This window comes from Polistes canadensis, unplaced genomic scaffold, assembly GCF_001313835.1.
Source record: "Polistes canadensis isolate GaletaPanama2010 unplaced genomic scaffold, ASM131383v1 scaffold_154, whole genome shotgun sequence".
Taxonomy (NCBI): Eukaryota; Metazoa; Arthropoda; class Insecta; order Hymenoptera; family Vespidae; genus Polistes; species Polistes canadensis.
This window is the reverse complement of record NW_014569701.1, coordinates 85,181-105,659: the sequence shown is the minus strand read 5'-3', so window position 1 is coordinate 105,659 and position 20,479 is coordinate 85,181. Positions and strand designations below refer to the sequence as shown.

Sequence of the window (20,479 nt, the reverse complement as noted above, 5' to 3'; positions counted from 1 at the left end):
TTTTCTTTCTCTCTCTCTCTCTCTCTCTCTCTCTCTCTCTCTCTATCTTTTGATTCTCCCTGCACGCGCGTCACAGGAGACTGTCAGTAAAGACGATATTCCTCGTAGCAACTTCATTAATTAAGGACATTTCCATTATCTTTCTTTTCTCTTCCCTCGAAGACGCCAACTCTGACGCGACTTCCCGACAGAAAGGCGAAGAAACACCACCATACGAGCTAGAAAAACTAAATCGGTGGTGCGTTGCTAAAGAAAATTTCGCTGTCACTCTTCGAAAATAGAATAAACAAGGAAGATGACAATTCCTCCTCCTCTTCCCCCTCCTCCTCCTCTTCCGACGACGACGACGACGACGACGAAAACTTCACTCCGTTGAAATCGACCATCCCCATGACGTCCTAACCTCACTTTCGTTTTTCGAATTTAGCACCGACTAAATCCTTCCACACTTTCGTCGAACATTGAAATATGGTAGTGGCCGCACACGGCAAGGTAAAGCACGACACGCGGCTGACACGCTCTCTCGTCTCGACACCTATCTCTAACCACACACAAGCACACAACAAATGCACTCGACATCCACCTCAAAAAAATACGAACACACAGACACGCGCGCGCCGTAGCGCGCAAGAACGTTGCAAACCGCAGGCTCGCGCGCGCGCACCCACCTATGTCGTTTTCTTTCTCCCTCTTTTATCCACGCCTCCTACATCTATCCTTCTCTCTCTCTCTTTCTCGCTCTCCCACACCCTTTCGCAAAGTCCTATCTCTTTCTTTTTCTCTTTCCCTCGTTCGTTCGTTCGCTCTCTCGCTCTCTCTCTCTCTCTCTCTCTCTCTCTCTCTCTCTCACTGACTCACTCACTCACTCACTCACTCACTCACTCACTCACTCACTCACTCACTCACTCACTCTCGTTCGTTCGTTCGTTCGTTCGTTCTTTCTTCTTTCTTCAGCCTTGCACTCTTTTGCTACTTACACGCACTCTCTATCTCTCTCCGTTCTGCTCCTGTAAGTACCTAGCTTAACTACGTATCTCCTTCCTCTCTCACTACTTAAAGCGGCCAGTGGTTGTCACAGATAGTTGCGAGGCCGAGCCGAGTCGAAGACCCTGGACGATCCCATATCAAAATTTCACACTGTCCTTGTTGGTCACCCGGCCGGCCGGCCAGGCAGCACGTTGATCCGAAAGGAACAAAAAAAATCCCTCCAGTTTCAGCCACACCGACGATCATCGCCGTGGCAACCGTCCTCCTTACGCACGATAGCGACGACAACACACACTGATGACTGTTCCTCCATTACAGAAACGGTCAAGCCGCGTGCGAAATCACAACTTTTACACGATTTAAGATTATATTCTATCTTCCTTAATCTCTCTCTTTCTCTCTCGTTTTTTTTTGTTACGTATAGTTCCCCTTTAAATGTAACCAGAGTGGAGAAACGTGGACGACTCGACGAAAATGAAAAGGAAAAGAGACGACGCGTAGACGCGCGAAATCGTCTAAGTTTATACGTACGGGAAGGAAAATGGAGGGGAGCAAAAGGAGGAGGAATTCTTCGGTTACTCGCGAAAGAGTTCATGGGCTCGTGTCACCAGAGTCGGCCGATCGCAGTTATCCCACAGAGCGCGCGCGCGCACACACACACACGCACACGCTCGAGTGCTGCCAGTTGAGTTCTTTCCAACGTGTACCTCACTCGCTCTCTCTTTCTTCTTCTTTCTTTGTTTTCTTCGTTCCTTACCAGTCTTTCGCTTTCCCTCCTTTATTTTTCAACTGATGGCAAAGCGTGTAATATGTTTTCCCACAAGCACAACAGTCTCTCGTGCTGTGGTAATTGCGCGAACGCGCACACGCTACCCGAAAAGTCAGTCGGATGCACGAACGAAAGGATCGCCGACAGGTTTGCACTCTCCTGTCTCTCGCGCTCAACTCGAGGAGACGGATAGAATTTGTTACGAGGCCGTCAATGTTACCAACTAAAGGGGCAGGGTCAGTAAATGGCTGCGCATGTGCACTTTATTGACTGTCGCTCATTGGTCATTATTTTGTATGATATCATTAAATTTCCATACGTTTTACCAACTCTTTTAATAATTACCAATAAGGTTGGAGGAAATCGACCAATCAACGATCACCGCAGCTTTATTTAATTGGTTTTCTCATTATAACTTATATTTTTATTCTACGTATTAAATGTAATAATATGTGATTATACATCTCAGTATCGCTGTTATCATAATTTATATTGATTAAAATCATAGAAATCAGTAAACGTTTTATTTTCCTAATAAGATCTTCGATTTATTATCACGTATAACAATGTATTTACGACCAATAATGATAGTTTGTGTTATATAAAGAACCAATTAGAATCATACTATACTAGAAACATTTTCTCAAATCTTGAATTAATCTTGAAACGCAAGCCGCCAAAATATTTGAACAGCAGAGGTAGAAATGTAAACAATAAATACTAGACAGGAAGTGAAGTGTTACAAATAAATGTCATGAAAAATATGAATTTTATACTTTTTATCATATATAAACGGTTGATCGTTTAAAAAAATATGAATACTTTTTCTTATTGATGGTTATTTACTGGATGCATGACATTTATGGTTTTTTTTTTAATAATTTACTTTCCGTATAACTTCCGTAACTCAAATTAGTTTCAACCGAAAATTTTTTATTGGATTCATTAAATATTTCCAATTTTTCTTTTATACATGATTAATCCGAATTTATAACAATATGGATGAATTGGGAAATTCTAATCTTCAAATTGTACTTAGTATTAAAGAAGGTATTTATTTTATAATTGCTTTAATTTAATTGTAAGTTAAAAAATTTTACATTTATTGTTCGTATGCTATAGGAAAAGGTTTTGAACAAATTTCACAGCCAACAATTCTTATTGCAACGTTAAATAGTCATTCTTTAAAATCTGATGTTATTGAATCAAATTCAAATCCACAATATGCGACTGTTTTAATTTGGGAAACAGACAAAATCTCTGTAAGGAAGTACGTATGATAAAATTGATTTCTATATTTGAGAAAATATTATTTTATGTGAATAGAATAATTATTATAAGTTTTTATATATATAGAATGAGATGCGGACAAACTCCTTTGAAATTAGAATGTTTTGCTTTAAAGGATCTTAGCAATAAAGAAAAAATTGGATATATTCTTCTCAGTATAAGATCTGCACAAATTATATCTAACAGTAAAAAATTAGAGTTAAAATCAAACTGGCATACTTTATTAGGATTAAAAAATAATTTTAAGACACAAAAACCTGAATTATTACTATCATTAAGCATTGAAGACCGAGAATGTGTTACCTCAAATTCTTTGACGAAGGTAAAATTTTAGTAATGCAACATAGTTTTGTTTTATTAAATATGTATGCATTTTAGTTGGATTATGTACAACCATTAGATTTCCCTACTTCTAAAACTATTATAACTCCATTTTTAATTCATGAAGAATGTCTCATACAATTGGGACCTCTAAATCTTTGTAATGAAATATTTCTTTTAAATATAATATCAAATTCTGTAGTAAATTTAAATACATTATTGCCAAAAAATACAAATCATAATGATCCGGACGATAATCTTTCAATTTGGTACTGTATATTTGAAAATGATGTGAAACTACAATCTTTTATAAAAAATTCTGAAAAAACTTGGCTTCTGAATGAAAAGATTGTTATAAGAATTAGAAGTTCTTTAGACACATTGAGAAACTACTTACTATTCAAACCACATTTAAATATATCTTTAAAATACAGAGATAACATTATCAATCAAATGCAAGTTAATTTGCAACCATTGATAAGCAATATTTCTGATTTTTTTCAATTAAATAATGACAAAACAACAATTCTAAACGAACGATGTTATCTAAATCCCAAACATATAGTTCATCCTATTGATACAGAACACAATCAATCTTATATAGACTTACAAATTAAACTACAGTATATCGGATCAAAAGAAAATATAAATAATTATCAAATTAATCAAATGTCCACAAATGAAAATAATATGAAACCTGTACCTATTAATAAACATAACGAAGAATATAAAAACACCTTCGATCAAGTAACTGAATTAAATTTTTCATATCTATAGTTAATAGCTTATATTCTTAAAATACCACTTATATTTTTAATTTATTAACATCTATTTATAATATTTGCCTATATAAAAACAAGGGAGAATAACTTTAATATTTTATTTAAAAAACATCTTCCACAGAAATTTACTGAAATCGATATGCACAGAAATCCTGCGGGTGATTTTGAAAAATATACTTGTAAAAAAATTAATCAAGATTATAAAAGTATGTATTCAACAAATTGTTTGGAAGAAAATTCTATACCAGTGATATCTCAATTACCAAATCATATCGAAGCTTATCATTTTTATTGTTTGGATATAATCTTCGCTGGAATTAAATTATCTTCAGGACCAGCAATACAAAATATCGAATTCAGGTAGAACTTATCCTAAAAAATGTTCTTGTCTATAATATAAATAATATAAATAAATATATTTTTATAGATTTTATCATCCAAAAACAGAAATGATGTACACAGTTGATCCTAAGATCTCAGTTCTTTTAGGAGAGAAAGTCAAATTTAAAGATATTGGTTGCAAATTACATTTTATATCTGCAACAAATGAAATCAAACAGTTGTTATTCTCTTGTCCTCTTAAGATTAGTATATGGAATTTGGGTGGTGATCTTAAAACTTATATATCGCAGTTTTCTCTTGATGTAAAACAATTATTTCATCAAAACAAGGTATTAAAATGATAACAAAAAGAATAAAACAAAGTAATTTAATTTAACATAATAAATACACACAGCATGTATTATTTACTTAGTGGAAGTGCGAATACGAAATGCCTTTGTATAATTCCAAAAAAATTAAAGTCGGTGAATTGGATGTTGTACTTAGTTTGCAGGATCATGGTCCATACAACAGAATGAATCAGAATGTTTCTGGTATGAGATTATCTGTAATGCCTGTAACTTTTATTGATTTTTAATTTTTATAAATTATTATTTTATATATATAATTTTTATAAATTATTATTTTATATATATAAACTATATTATATATATATTTTCATTTAGATCAAAAGTTTGGTCCACCAATTATAGATGATAGTTTAGCTTATAAAATAGTCGACGAGTTAGAAACATGGAAAGAACGACAAAAGGAAATATTTAGAGTAAAGGTATGTTATATTCTGTATTCTATTTTATAATATATATGTATATGTTATTTATAAAACGAGCACAAAGAAGATTTGATACATTGTTTTATGTAATGCACAGTTAAAAAAAAAAGAAGACCGTCATTTAAATTTATTGAGCGAAGAATGGCAAAGGCAAAAAGAAAATTTAGAATTAAAACTAGCGTGTAGTGTTGAGCAGTGTAAAATGTTAGCTAACAATCTAAATAAAGCAACGGATGATTTAAGAACACGGAGATTACAAAGTCTCGAAAAAGAAGCTAGATTAATTAAGGCAAATGAAGATTTGCAATGGAGATATGAAACTAAAGTTCAAGAATTAACAGAATCATTACGTGTAACAAAAGAAGAATCGGCATTAAAAGTTAGTACATAATAGTATTTTTTAATTGTGATTATATTTATTTTTTTTTATAATGTTTCCTATCAATATTTTGTAGATACATATTCTTGAAGAAAAAAATGCTTCTCTTGAAGCAAGAATTGAACCTTTATCTGCAGAAAATGAAAAATTACGACAAATGCTCACAAAGCAGGTAGAAGAATTGGAAGCATATCAAAAAGGATCTCTGACACAAGATCAAACAGCAACTTTGTTACAAGAGTTAAAAACTCTTGAAGAAAAATATAATAATGCACAACGTAATAAAACATTTTTTAAGGAAGAGTGGGGTAAAGCAGTACGTGAAATTCACAGAATGAAAAGAGAATATCAAGAAACGATTGAAATTCAAATTAAAAATAGTAAAGAAGAGTTAAAAAATTTAGGGTGAGTTGAAGTAATTTAACTATATTATATTGTCATTGTTTATTTATAAACATTAATATTTTCTTTTCGATGTATAGTTTGGAAGAGATATTATGCACAGATTCAACAGCTTTAACGAATGATCAAATTTTATTAGGACAAATTCAAAAAGAAATAAATGTATTTAAGCCTAATTCTTTAATGAAACCAATGCATCAACAGATGCTTTCACCAACAAGCAAGATATTTTCTAAAAATTTTCTAACTAATATGAAAACTGTCTTACATAAATCAGATGAATATGATGAAAGATTACAAGCTCTTATCGAAGAGCGAAATTCTTTGTTAAAAACTGGTAGTTATACTAATGACGACACAATAATTGTAAAACTTAACATGGAAATTAGGAATATTTTGATGAACGTTTAAAAATATTTTTATCAAATGGTAGGGTCTGCTATTAATTAATACTAAACATTAGCATTAGTCATGTTTTAGATTATTTTAAATATATATTTTACATACTTATAAATGTAATTATTGTGAATAATATTGTCAAGGTTATTTGGCTTAGCTATTTTAATAAATTTCGTGTAAATCTATCAAACTCGATAGAAGTAAGGAAGTTTATCTAAAGGTGCATCATAATTTCGTATCCATCCTGGGCCAATATAAGAGATATTATTTGATGCATCTCTCCATAATCCTTTAGGTAAATATATGTCTCGTGATATAGCACCTTCTTCTATTACTGGTGCTATTAAAATTTTTTCTCCAAGTAAATATTCTATACAAAAATTTAATAGAAATTATTATTGCAATATAATTTTAATAAAGTAAATTATAATAGTTTATATTAATTATTAATTTACCGTCATTAATTTTATGAGCTGTTTTATCAATTGGATCAACCCACCAAATAGGAGGATTTAAAGGAGCACCAGTTTTAACACTTTCATCCATAGCATCTATGATAAGTGGTGTTATCGATGCATGTAAGTCTGTATACTTTTTACAAATTGCAACAGTCTAAAATACAAAAAAGATAAGAAATTATATTAGAATTTAAAATTTAATTATATATTCCATTATTAATAGAAATAATTACTTCATTATCAAAATCCCATGGTACAAAAGAATATTGTAACGATGGCATAAAAACATTAGCTTGCAACCATCTAATGAACAACTCTTTTGGTGGATATATAGTGCCATTTAGTAAACCATTCAAATATCCATTACCACCTATCATGTCAGGAAGAACAAATACGTATCCATTCAAGTTCATTTGCAAAAGTGTTGTAATCAAAGTAGGTAAACCATTATTAAACGACCATGTAGAATCCTTATCAATCATTCTAACAAATATAGGAAGATCTTGACTTTTCCATCCAACGCGAACTTCTATATTGTCATCAAAATTTTTAGCAAGGGCAGTAACATAATCTTTTGTGAAAATTCCAGGTTGCATATCCAATGAATCATTTAAAGATGGTATTTGAGGTAGCCACGACACTTCACCAGCATCAAATTTGAAACTATCTATACCATAGTCTTCGATGATCTTTAATCTTGCAACCCACCATTTGACAGCCTCTGGATTTGTAAAGTCTATTGTTGCAGCTTCAGCACCTTTAAATTTAAGAGAATCCAATTTTTATATTGTTTATGCATATATGTATTTTTATACATATGATATTCTTATATTTGATAGATCATTTTACCTTGCCACCATTGCATATCAACTTCTCCTGTGGTACTTTTAACAAAATATGAATTTTTTAGAGCAGTGGTATAAGCTGGTTCACAACCTTTATTAATGAATGGATGTATCCATAATGTTACTCTAAAACCTCTATATTTTAATTTTTGCGTAAGTCGAGTAATAAAAGGAAATTTAGATCTATCAAATTCAGCTGAACCATAACAAGTCTCCCAATTGTCATCAATTTCAAGTTGACTGTTGTTAAAGCCATTTTTAACGATTTCAATTGCAAATTCGTCAATGACATTTTCACTGACATTAACTTTATATCTGGCCCAAGTGGACCATATTGGATGTTGAACCATTCTCTCATTTGGTCGACCCGTAGGTTTACCAAAATGATTCTTCACTACATACTCGTGTGCTATTCTTGGATTATTAAATACACCAATTTCATAATTAAGTGTTATAGATTCTCTATGCCTATAAGGACCTTTATTTTTTGCTACAAGACAAAGATATTTGTCCATATAGTTGTTTTGATCAAGAAACAATGGATCTTTCATATCCACATAGATATATGTTCCTTTGCCAGAGAGCCAGTAACGTTCAGCTACAGCCATATTTACAGGATGCGTTGGTAGATATGGTTCTTCTTCATAATACATGTGTTGAATAGGCCAGTGCTGATAACGTAATTGCGGTCCTCCAAACCATTCTACATTATCTTCAAGTTCATAACAATCTATAAGCTTTGCATTAGGATCTTTAACAATTCGTGACACAGTGATGACATCACTATTCACAGGTAGTTTAATCACCGTGTGTATAACATTTTCGTTTTTAAGACATATATTATCAACACCACAATTCAATTCTATAAGAAGTGGGCCCCTTAGGATATCAGAGGATTGAGTACGAATAACATTACGTGTGCACGAATCCTCTACAGAATCTAAATAATGTAAAATACAAAGTTCTTTTCAAATTTACTTAATTTTATGAAAAATCAACAATGTGATAATATCTTTACTTACTCCTACAAATACGTAAAGTTGCAACATTTGCCCTAACTTCGATTGTAATTTTAGCACCTCTTATAATACGATCAACAGTTGTTATTTCACATTGAGATTTGTGAAACAATATGATATTAAAAAGGAAGAGAAGTACTACTACTGGAATAAAATAATAAATTATATGTCATAGTTCTATAACTTTACAAATTAAAATGTGAATAGAATTCTGTACTCACTATTTTTCAATAACAACTTCATCTTGTCCTCAGCTCTATCTACAATTGTAGTATTGCATAAGTTTGCTTTGATTTATATATCAATTCGATATCAAACAATTGTTTTTTAAAGTATAGATCTTACGATTTTTTAGATATGATAGACTACAGAATTTATCTTCTTTCTGTTTATGTACAAGATAACATTTTCTGAACTTATCATAAATGAAGTACTTCCTTTGAAAAAGTATTACTTATATATGTATATATATATATATATATTTTTTTTTTTTATTTACTTAAAGATCGTTTGTTAAGATAGCTTTTTTTATATCTAGGATCTATTATCCTTACATACTTTTATATATCTTTTATATCTTTTTAACTTTGTTCTAATAAATATATATATATATTAACATAATATAAACGTAAAAGTATATAAAGAGGAAGGAACAATGTTTTCTTTATTTTTGTAATTTAAAAAGTAGGAGCATACATTTAAAAAAAAAAAAGATTACATAATACAAAATTACATGCTGCCTCCAATTAAATTTGCTTATAACATCAAGTACGTATATGTGTGTAAAAAATGCTTTATCGCAGAAATTATCAGTCAATAACAAATTACTCATGGATGGGATTTAAATTTTATTTAGCAAACAATTATCTAAAAAAAAAAATTGTATTAGAACTAATAGTAAAAGAAGAGTTTAAAAAAGAAAAATAAAGTTAAATGAGGAATCATGTATAAATGAATGAAATGTATGAAAGAAAAAGAATATATGCCAAACGCAGACATTTTCTAGTGGGTTCTTTTCATTATGGGAACGGCCCTGGGGTCGGATGACCGCATGCGGGTAGAAACCGACGCCTCGAAAGCAATTTACCGCATCCGGTCGGTACAGTTTGACTTGATCATGAGGTGTGATCTCACTGAACGGTGCATAACATTTTGACAAGTCAAAGTGAAAATGTGTGAGACCGAAAGATTAATCGATCTTGTGAAAAATTATCCAATCTTGTATAATATGAAGAACAAATATTACAAGGATATTAATAAGAAAGCAACGGTGTGGAAAGAAATAGCAATTCAATTGGACTTGGAAGATGGTGAGAATTCGTATAGGGCCATCAATCGTTCACAGTCCGAAAAATCGAATAACTCGCATATCGATTATCGATTATTCGATATTCAAAAGTAATTTCTTTTCTCCGTCCGAATTCGATAAATATTCGATTGATCGAATTATTTGAATATGAATTTGAATAGTAACGCTGCGTCATGATAAAAAAAAGTTTAATGAAATCCTAAAAATGATTAAAACTAAATCATTATAGGCCGGAACATCATTCGTATAAAGAGTACATATCAATAATACTAAATATTTATATATATTATCAGTTGAATGGCATTTTTTTCATTGCAGGAACAGTAGCAAAAAATAAATGGAGGCACCTTCGTGACTGTTATGGAAAATATTTACGATCACAATCAGATGCTATGGGCCAGAGTAACAAAAAATACAGAAGATGGACTTGGGCTAATCAAATGGATTTTTTAAAACCATACGTAACCACTAGACAGTAAGTAATAATTAAACAAATGTACATTGCTTTTTATTCACAATTTTATTAGTGGAGAATTTATCGATAGTATATCTGATTGTGATTGGAAATTATCGTTTATTAAATTTATTTGTTTGTTTTTTCTTTTACATCGATCACTACTATAAAATGTGATTGATAAGACTAATACAATAATTCGCGATCACGAATAGTTCACGGGATAATTTTCTTTGAACGATTACATTTATCATTTATTTTGTTTTTAATATTAACATATATTCCCTACTGATAACGTAACTACATTTATAACGTAAAAGTTATAAACGAATGATTAGATTGTTTTGTATTTTTATTGTGCAATCTGTTTTCCGTAAAAAAAATTGTAACATATATATATGTAAAGAGAATATATTCTCTTTAGATTTGCCGTGCTAAGTAGGATCTGCGCTCCTCTATGACGGTATATAAGACAACAAGGAAGCGATAACGTATTTAGTTTATAATAGTTCGTTAAAGACAAATATATTAGGAATTGCTATTACCGTACGGGTGACATCCAAGTAGTGTTGTGAAAGAGAAAAGAATAACCTACTTTAATTGTCGTTTCTTTGATTTTACAGGTAGTTTATAAGTTTTAAGGATTGTAAATAGTAATATTAATTAGAATATAAACTTTGATTTTACAGAGAAACAAATTTAGTTGATTTATTGGGATCATTCGAAACCCGAAAGATAGAAACATATTATATATATTAGATAAAAGTAAAATAATATATATTGTAATAAAATTTTAGGGAAGAATCTTTCGTATTAAAATATCAAATTTCTTTTTTGGTTAGAATCGATTCAATTCATGTAGGAAGTCACTCAGATAGTGATACAGATACAAAGATCAAAAGTGAACCTGCTGCCCACAAAGATATGGTGCAATATTTTAATGACTCTCATCATAACGAAGAAACGTCAGTTCCTAGGCATTGCTCGATGCAACCGACTTTAAATCTAAATATGCCCGAAGAGACAATAGAATATTTACAAACGACAAAAGTACAAAAATGTATGGATGCAATGGATTTGTTATTCTTAAGTTATGCGCAAACATTGAAGACTCTTTCTCCTCAGAGACAAATAGCAATCAAATTACAAATTGCACAAATTATAAATAATGCAGAAATAGCACAACTTGAGGAACGCGATAGATTACGTTATCCAACATCGTCACCATCACCTACATAATATTTGTTATATACATATATATATATATATATATTTAAGTTAAAACATATATATTTTTTATAAACGATCAGTCATAGATACATATTTCTTAATAATGTTATATTGTTACTACAATAAAAATATTTATTTTTCATATTTACTTTTATATAGCGTACATGTGTATACAGAAAAATATTTAGATTATGATTTTAAAATGTATTTATTTATTTATAAATTGTTCAATATCTCACGTAAGAAATAATTTATTAGAGGTAACTTCAATACCCCTTACAAGATCTTTTCCAAGAACATAAAAATCTTGTATCATCGTGGATGAATTTAATACAAGTTTGCCATCGTTATTTAATTTTCGGCAATTCATGTTCGATACTTTAAAATCCTTTTCTTCTAGAGCAGTAGGTTTCAATAAAACTCCTATTACCATACCACCGTATGTATCGTGAAAAAATAAAGCAAATTTACTATAACCATCCTATAAACATAAACATTATATTAGTTTGATATCAAATCACATTGATAAAAAGATATATTAATAATACCAACCCTTAACTCTTTTAAAAAACATTGAATAGGATCAAAGTCTATGATAGGAATTTTTTGTAATGAATGTGGTTTATATGGATGCCACTCAATAACTGGGTATTTTTCATCCAGATCAACTCCTTGCAATCTTCTAGGATTAAGAAGTGGTTTCAAATGTATCAAACAATCATATTCTGAGATAGGTGATCTAAAAAGAGCTTTACAATCTAGCATCGTTCTAGTGTTGAATTGTTGCTCAAACAATTTTAAGGATTCTCGGGCTAGAAGACATATACGATTTAAAATTAAAACGGATGGTGCTTTTTTGGTCCATAAAGATTCTTTTTGGTCATAAGGTGTAGAAATAAACAAAGGTGGTAAAGAATCACGTGACGTTCCGAAAAGCGTTTCTACTTCAATAATTTCTTCTTCTGTAAAAACATATAACACATTTAGAAAGTTATTAAATAACGCGATATTTTTATATAGATGTTATATACATACTTGACATTTCATCATTAAAATTTACAATAACAGGATCTGTATTCCAATATTCCCTTGCAAAAATTTCTAAAACTCTTAGAAATGCTACCTGTGGCATATGTGTATGCTTATATGGTTCTGGCATTAAATACATCGATGCTATAATTAATTCAACCGCTATAGTTGGCATATGAAAATCATCCAACAAATGAGCAGATAACCAACGTTTTGTTAGGCAACAAGCAGCTCCAAATGAAGGATGTTGAGAGTGTATCCTATTATAAATAATAAAATTAATATAATAGTTAACAAGAAGTCTTGGTATTAAACTAAATCTTTTTTTACTTGTTTACTTACCCATGTAACGTGCTGCTTAATTTGGGTAATAGAAATAATTTCTTTTCTAATTCAATAGATTCTTCATTATCTCTATACTTAACTACACCATCTTCATCGACTTGGTGTTTCAACAAAGCTATTTCTTTTTGATGTGCTACTCTCAATCGAAAGACAAATCCATCCTAATAAATAAATATTTTTATTAAATCTACCATAAGTTGAAATAATTCTATACGATAAAATATATGTGATAAGTTTTACCTTAAATACATCTATATGAGTAACATGTCCTTGTGCATTAAGATTGTGCTGTTTCCTAAGGCATTCAGCAATTTGAATATGAAAAGCAGTCTTTGTTTTTCTAATAGCTTCTAATTCTTCAGGCCATTTTCCACTAGTCGATAATTGTAAACTAATGTCAAGTGGATGAACATATCTGGGTACCTTATTAATATTTTTTGCTTTAAGCATTAAGTAATCTTCACCCTCTTCAATTATTTTATGATAAGGTCGATAAGTAGTTGCTAAGGGTGGGAAAACTTCTGTATAACGAAAAGCTGCGCTAGATCCTTGTACACCAGTTATTGAAAGAGGTATATCAACAAGAGACATTAAATCTTTTTCTAAAGAATTAAATGCTTTTATCACGCGTAAAGTTGCTTCTTCACCAGTACCATATACAAAATGTGTAATTTTTATCTGAAAGAAATATATGAAAATATTTAATCAGAGTAATAAACATTTTATAACTTCTAATATTTAAATATATGCCAGAAATATTACTTTGTTTAATTGTAAAATATCTTCCATTTGATTAGCAAGATATAAATATTGATTCGGTGCTAAATTAAATTTATGTTTCAATAAAAATTTTATAATTTTTTTACAAATCATTCTCTTTCCATGCAAGGTTTTCCCTTTATCCCAAACTACAGCTTCACGTATAGATCCATCTTGAAAACGACGTAATTCTGATTTATTACACCAAAATTCTCGGAACGAAGCTGCCTGTCGTAGAAAATTATATTAACATAAATAAAATACATTTTCTGTAAAATACATTTTACAATTGATATGTTCTACGTACTTCTGGTAAGTTAGCTTCAGGACCTTTCTCAACAATATTAAAACAAAAGTCTGGATTTAAATCTATACCAATGGATATTTTTCCAATATTATTTGACATTTCTTTTTCACACTCCCATTGCCTTAGTTCCTCAGGTAACACACATATTCTACAAACCCTATTTCCTAAGCCTTGTTTTAATACTTTCATAAATATACTAATAGCTTGATTGCGTTTATCAATACCATAATCTAATTTATCATCTTTAGATGAGTTACTGTCCACAATTTTTTCTATGATTTCATCATCTTCAATACTAAACATACAATAAATTATTTGATTAAATATATAACTCATATACTACTTATTAACTACAAATGTAGATATTCTTACCATAATATATTATCAAATGCATTGTAAAATGGAATCTTTTGCATAAAAATAGATGGAAAACTATTAACATTAACATTATCCAAATGTTGCAAAGAAATCTCTGCTTCTCTTTGTACCCAACAAAAAGTATCTCTTGATACGAAGGCAGCTAAATTATGATATCCACTTGGATCCAAAAAAATACAATCATAATATTTATGATAAACCGAAATATGCTTTTGACTATCATCTCCTTGGTACATCGATATCCCATTTTCATACCAACCATTTTGTACTGCGATAAAAAATATCAATATCACAAATGTAATGCATAAAAAAAATAGTAAGTAAAGTGATATCTTACCTAAAGTACACCATACATTTCTTACTATTTGATAACTACTCATAAATGTGTTGAGTTTTTTTATTTTTAGCAAATATAAAACATACATTGTTATTATATGACTGCTAAAGCCGTCATGACTTTTCATTAATTGTCGTTGACTTAACCATATCTTTAGTAAAATAATACCATCTCTGATATTCGGGTATTTCTTTATCAGTTCAATGTTGTGAGAATTTGTTTCTAGCATTGTTAGATCATGTAAGATTATGGAGTTATAATGAGGTGTTGGTGTTAAAGGTGCTAAATAAAATAAAATATATTTATATTAAGTATCAAATAATTCAATTTAAAAAATAAATAAATAACATACCATTTTCAACTTCTTCCTTGAAAAACCAATTAGGTCTTATACAATTTTTTTCTGGTAAAAATCTGTTTAGTTTGAAAGTATTTTCATGTGCAGATATATGTATATGTATACTTAATTTTTTTCCTAAAATTCCAGGTGGCACTATTTTTAATATAGGTTTTAAATTACTGCCAAGAAATAATTTTTTATCAACAAGATCATCTTCTATATTAGCAGTTATATATGTTAAATATATAGCCTTTTTTCTTAAATATCTGTAATTTTGATAATCATGTTTTTGGAATAAATTCCCTGGCATTTGAATCATTATATCTATAGCAGTATTTGTACCCACTGTACAATCGAAAGAATATGAACCAATAATAACAATAGATAATGGTTTTAAAAATTTAAATGTACCTCTTGCATCTTCTGGTACATTCAATATAGGAATATTCAAATGTAATTTTTTATATATATTTTCATCTGAAAACTTTTTTTTTTAAATAAATAAATCGTTAAATCTTTATTTAATATTACATAGTTAAATATATTTTATAATTAAAAAATGATAGTTATTGAATGATGTACCTTTAATTCATCAGTTTCTTGCAATGATTCAATGTTAGCTTTAAATTTAATGAACCAAGCATCGAATAGATTTTTATATTTATTTTTGAGTTTAACTTCAGCTAATAATTCTTCAATTTGAAGTCTAAATAAATTTGAATGAAATAGAGTTTCCGTTTCTCTAAGTTGATTTAATTCTTCAACTGTTGGTTGCTTATATAAATCATTCTTCAATTTCTTCTTTTTTTTAGGTACACTATCGAGTTCTTCTGTAACACTTCTTTTTCTGGTTGTTGTAAAAATAGAATTATTAATATCATTCAATTGTGGATCAGATTCATTATCTTCGTCAAATTCTCTCATAAAGTTAAACTCGTTATCAAGCTCACTGTCCTGATTATTATCATTATCAAAATTAAATTCACTTTCAGAATCCGTATGTGAATTATTAATAACAGTTTTTTTTTTCAACTCCTTTCTTTTCCCTACCTAAAAATAATTTTATTTTTATATTTATTTGAGTTTATGTTTAAAGGAAAATTAATTGTGAAATTAATTGTGTGTGTATGAAAACTTTGTTAAACTCTGTGTCAATTAACATTACCTTACGAGAGTCTTTAATTTTCATTTTTAAAATGTTAATTTATATGCACCATGTATACTTTTATTATAAAAATACATCAATTAACAATTCATCGGAATCCCAGCGTTGTATTCAACCACGTGTTGAACTTATAAGTTAGAATTTTTTATTAATTGCTTTGTAGCGATACGCACCTAGCATACCGACGTGGTACACTAGCGCCTTTTCTCCCTATACGAGAACCACCGGAATCAAGATTTAAAATTAGTTATATATATAGCGTCCAAGAGTGTACTTGTTAATATTAATAATAAATTTTATACTTTCTCGTTGGTAAATATATATAGAAAGCGAATATAAACTTTCCAGATAACCTTTTGTCCACCGTCCTGATTCCCCACAGCTTTGTAGCGTGTTCAATTATATTAGGAAATCACTAATTCACTAGGGAAAAATATTATATAAATATTTTATTATAAAACGTATCAAAAAGGTCTTGTACAAAATATATAACAAACTTAACAAAATCTTAAAGAGTAAAAAGGAAGTAGTGACTAGTTTCACGTCTTTGTTTACTGCTCATGAGTACGCGTGTGTCTAGCTCGGTGGTTGGAACGGAAGAGAGCGAATAGCAGCGGTTGTTCAAATGCGTGGTGTTTTTTTTAGTTCTTTTGTTTCGCCACTAGGGGCGTGACGGTAAGAGTGCCGGAGGCGCCAAGCTTTGGCGTGACGGCCACAGCTTACAATGAAATGTCACCACCTAGCGAAAATTCAATTAAGCACATATTTTCGAAAATAGTCCATCATTCACTTTAAAATAAAATATGATTGGTTGTATCCATTTCATCTTGAGAATAGATCATGAGTACCGCCCAATGGTTCTATTTCATTTGAATGTGTGTTTAATACGATCAGCTGATTGCATGTGACATAGTTATAATTCTGAGTACTGCTCAGATATTATAATAGATTTATTTGATTATTGCTTGTATAGTTTATTAGGAACATAAAAGTGTAGATGATTTTTAATATATGTGAATTAAAATGTGTAAATAATCACTTATTATTATAGACTTATTAAATAATAAGTTTTATTCACATATAATTTCATCAAAAATTGTAATTATTAGCAAAATGACAGATGAACGAAATTTTCGATCTTCGTATTATGAAAAAGTAAGTAGAATTAAACTTCAACCTCTTAATATACAAGTCATTAAATAAATTTAATTTCTTGTTTTTTAATTATTCCTAACACCTTTCACTTAAAACATACAATCTAATATGATTCCTTTCTATAATATAGGTAGGATTTCGTAGTGTCGAAGAAAAAAAATCATTGGAGATATTGTTGAAAGAACATCCATTTGATAAAATGAAATTAAAACAGTTTTGTTTAAGATTTACTGTCCCTGCTATGTACAGAAATTTAATATGGAAAATATTATTAGACGTTATACCTGTTTATATAGAAAGTCATGAATTTATAATGGAACAACGTAAAGCAGAATATGAAGATTTACAAAAAGCTCTTAAAGTAACAAGAATTTTGGAAGACAATACAAAACCACATTTAATACTACTGACAATGTGGCTTCTACGAACTAGACAAACAAAGATAGACATGAGTACACAATTGGAAACATCTTTATATAGGTTAGCCATATTTGTTATAATATATATAGCAATATAGTATAAAAGCAATTTAAAAAAAAACATATTCTAACCGTTGTACAAATGCAATGTACAATTTAGATTACATTTGTATTAGGGCGATGAGTAGAATAGCTGAGGCGCTTTGGCATATCATAGATATTGATTCTGGACAAGACAGATTGGTAGATGTATATTGGATACTATGTGGATTTTTAAATCAGGTACAAAAATTTCATGCAGAAGTTGGTAGATTACAAGAATGTACATGTACATTGTTAGAAAGAGAAGATCCAGAATTATCTAAACATTTGGCAAAAATTGAAGCTCTTCATAATCTTCCATTTGATATGTGGTTTTGCTCATGTTTTGCAGGCACAATATGTAATGGATCTATACCCAAGTAAGTATATGATAGAGTTGAGGATAAACATTATTAATAAAATAATAGGGAATATATGATTATATTGTATATATTATAAATTCGTATAAGCTGTAATCATAATTATATTATAGAAATTCACTGATTGTTTTTCAAATTATAGGATATGGGACAAAATAACTGTAGGAGCATATAAAATTTTGGTCTTTGTGGCTGTGATTATGTTAAACACTCTTAGGCGTGTTCTATTACGCTCTGATAGTATAGATAGTGTATTAAGCACAATCAATAATGTAAATTAATTATTGAAAGGCAATTAATAGTCTATAACTGTTGTTTGACAATTATCTAATATAATTATTCTTTTTTTAGATAACTGAAAAAATGTCTGAACTAATAGTTAATAAAGCAATAGAATCTTGGCAGCAAAGTGGTTCTACGCTAACATCTATTTCACAAAATACAATAAATATAACTCAAAGTGCATAACAATGTGGGGAACTGCATTCTACAACAGTCTGTAAAATATAAGTAATTAAAGCGTAAATAATAATAAAAAAACAAATCATGAAAGAAGAGCTATTATCTTAGGCATACCTTCTTTTATCTTAAAAATATTCTTTTTTATTAGCGCACCCACACATCATACATTTTACATATACAACTGCTTAACTCAGGGAAGAGTCAAGTCATGACATTAGTACCTACTTATATTTAACATTATATTTTATATTCATTTCATGATGTTTTTTGTATGATACAATTGCATATATGTACTCCACTGAATAAGAGCATGTTACTAAAGGATTTCTAGAAATTAATACACACAACAACAGTGTACATTTGTGTCTGTACTATTTATACTTGCATTCTCCAAGAAATCTGCTGCTTATTTTTTAGTTTATATATAGAATAATTTTATATTTTACGAAAGCTTTCTTTTTATATACATATACAAAATTAATTTTTACTTAAAAATGGGGGAAAAAAAGAGATATAAGAGATATAAGTGAAATAATACAAGAATATACTCTATATATTTTTTTCATTACTTTGGGTCGACAGTAATTTCAATACTTTTTAATTAAATTCTAAAACAATCATATTAAATCGGAAAACAGAAAAATTCTTGGAGAAAGTTGAGATCATATAAAAGTGTATTCCTTCCTTACTGGGATATCCAACATTTTCTGCAGAAATATATTGTTTTCTTATCTATATCCACCATAGTTTCCAAGACAATTTTCTGTTATTTCTTATTCTTTGGCATTAAAAGACCGAATGTCTTTCTTTTTATTCTTATTGTTAATTTATTTCTTTTAGTAATGGCATTAACAGTCTGATGCAAGCCAGGCAAGAATGATTTATGTAACCAATTGAAAGTGTTATATTCCATGTACTTAAAATAAAGTATTGTTTAAAACATTACTTTGACAAAAATCATATATACAAATACGAACTGAAAACTCATATTCATGATCATAAGTTATTTGAAAATTTGAGGAAAAGCAAAAGAATTAAATTCAACACAGAGCCACTCACAATTTAAAATAAAATGCACAATTATTTCACCAATATGTTCCTTGAATCTTGATGATTTTGAATTTATGTAAGATTAACATATTGGTCATACTATAAGTTTTTAATTAAAAATTAGGCTACACAATAATGTTTTATTAGAATTTCTTTAATTTGTCTTATTGCCTTAGAATGACAAAATTTATATAAAGTGTATTATATTCATTAAGGCCTTTTCATTCATGCTGACATTTAATAATTAGTAAATGATAAATATTTTGTGCAGAAAAAAAGTAGTTTATACATTCTGTAAATTTTAAAAAATTAAATCTTGCATAAGATAATTAAAAAAGCAGAAGTGCGCAACTACTTCTGCTTGAAAATGAAAACTGTACTATGGTAGAAATAGCTATGCTCAAAATAAAACAATAGAAAATTACAGAACATATCTTTTAACTTTGGTGAAATATATGGATTTTAAATATTATAACTACAATGACAACAACAAAAGAAAAGACTTTTATGCACT

At 29.4% G+C, this 20,479-nt stretch overlaps 5 protein-coding genes and 1 long non-coding RNA gene across 9 annotated transcripts in view; 3 read left to right on the top strand and 3 right to left on the bottom strand.

The window, feature by feature from the left end:
- Positions 1–1,944, bottom strand: part of LOC106788803 — an 8,739-nt gene extending 6,795 nt beyond the window's left edge. For all 3 annotated transcript variants that reach the window (XR_001381942.1, XR_001381944.1, XR_001381943.1), the window contains exon 1: positions 978–1,944. This is a non-coding gene — a long non-coding RNA (uncharacterized LOC106788803). The remainder of the gene's footprint in view (positions 1–977) is intronic.
- Positions 1,945–2,224: 280 nt separating this feature from the next.
- On the top strand, positions 2,225–6,651 carry LOC106788800 (centrosomal protein of 120 kDa). Its single transcript, XM_014752386.1, has 10 exons — positions 2,225–2,806; positions 2,879–3,026; positions 3,113–3,368; positions 4,271–4,509; positions 4,577–4,820; positions 4,904–5,024; positions 5,157–5,260; positions 5,361–5,642; positions 5,719–6,047; positions 6,125–6,651. The coding sequence occupies exons 1-10, from the start codon at positions 2,755–2,757 to the stop codon at positions 6,453–6,455; spliced, it is 2,106 nt and encodes a 701-aa protein (XP_014607872.1). The 5' UTR covers positions 2,225–2,754; the 3' UTR covers positions 6,456–6,651.
- Positions 6,508–9,948, bottom strand: LOC106788801 (uncharacterized family 31 glucosidase KIAA1161). Its single transcript, XM_014752388.1, has 8 exons — positions 9,853–9,948; positions 9,111–9,150; positions 8,987–9,025; positions 8,769–8,906; positions 7,751–8,686; positions 7,135–7,658; positions 6,899–7,055; positions 6,508–6,813 (listed from the first exon to the last, which is right to left on the bottom strand). Exons 3-8 carry the CDS (start codon positions 9,006–9,008, stop codon positions 6,629–6,631), a joined length of 1,962 nt encoding a protein of 653 aa, XP_014607874.1. The 5' UTR covers positions 9,009–9,025; positions 9,111–9,150; positions 9,853–9,948; the 3' UTR covers positions 6,508–6,628.
- Positions 9,853–11,838, top strand: LOC106788802. Of its 2 annotated transcripts, none has more exons than XM_014752389.1 (3): positions 9,853–10,075; positions 10,393–10,549; positions 11,371–11,838. In XM_014752389.1, the coding sequence occupies exons 1-3, from the start codon at positions 9,937–9,939 to the stop codon at positions 11,765–11,767; spliced, it is 693 nt and encodes a 230-aa protein (XP_014607875.1). In that variant the 5' UTR covers positions 9,853–9,936; the 3' UTR covers positions 11,768–11,838. The 2 variants fall into 2 exon arrangements, with proteins under 2 accessions (XP_014607875.1, XP_014607876.1); XM_014752390.1 differs by having other exon boundaries at positions 9,948–10,163.
- A 38-nt stretch (positions 11,839–11,876) lies between these two features.
- LOC106788805 (nucleolar protein 6) lies at positions 11,877–17,035 on the bottom strand. Its single transcript, XM_014752396.1, has 13 exons — positions 16,721–17,035; positions 16,419–16,628; positions 15,836–16,303; positions 15,266–15,737; positions 14,914–15,195; positions 14,571–14,844; positions 14,199–14,493; positions 13,895–14,119; positions 13,373–13,810; positions 13,130–13,293; positions 12,794–13,047; positions 12,311–12,720; positions 11,877–12,239 (listed from the first exon to the last, which is right to left on the bottom strand). Exons 2-13 carry the CDS (start codon positions 16,440–16,442, stop codon positions 11,994–11,996), a joined length of 3,552 nt encoding a protein of 1,183 aa, XP_014607882.1. The 5' UTR covers positions 16,443–16,628; positions 16,721–17,035; the 3' UTR covers positions 11,877–11,993.
- A 266-nt stretch (positions 17,036–17,301) lies between these two features.
- Positions 17,302–19,860, top strand: LOC106788806 (TBC1 domain family member 7). The gene is made up of 5 exons (XM_014752397.1): positions 17,302–17,573; positions 17,704–18,053; positions 18,169–18,453; positions 18,596–18,725; positions 18,805–19,860. Exons 1-5 carry the CDS (start codon positions 17,532–17,534, stop codon positions 18,919–18,921), a joined length of 924 nt encoding a protein of 307 aa, XP_014607883.1. The 5' UTR covers positions 17,302–17,531; the 3' UTR covers positions 18,922–19,860.
- Positions 19,861–20,479: the final 619 nt, after the last annotated feature.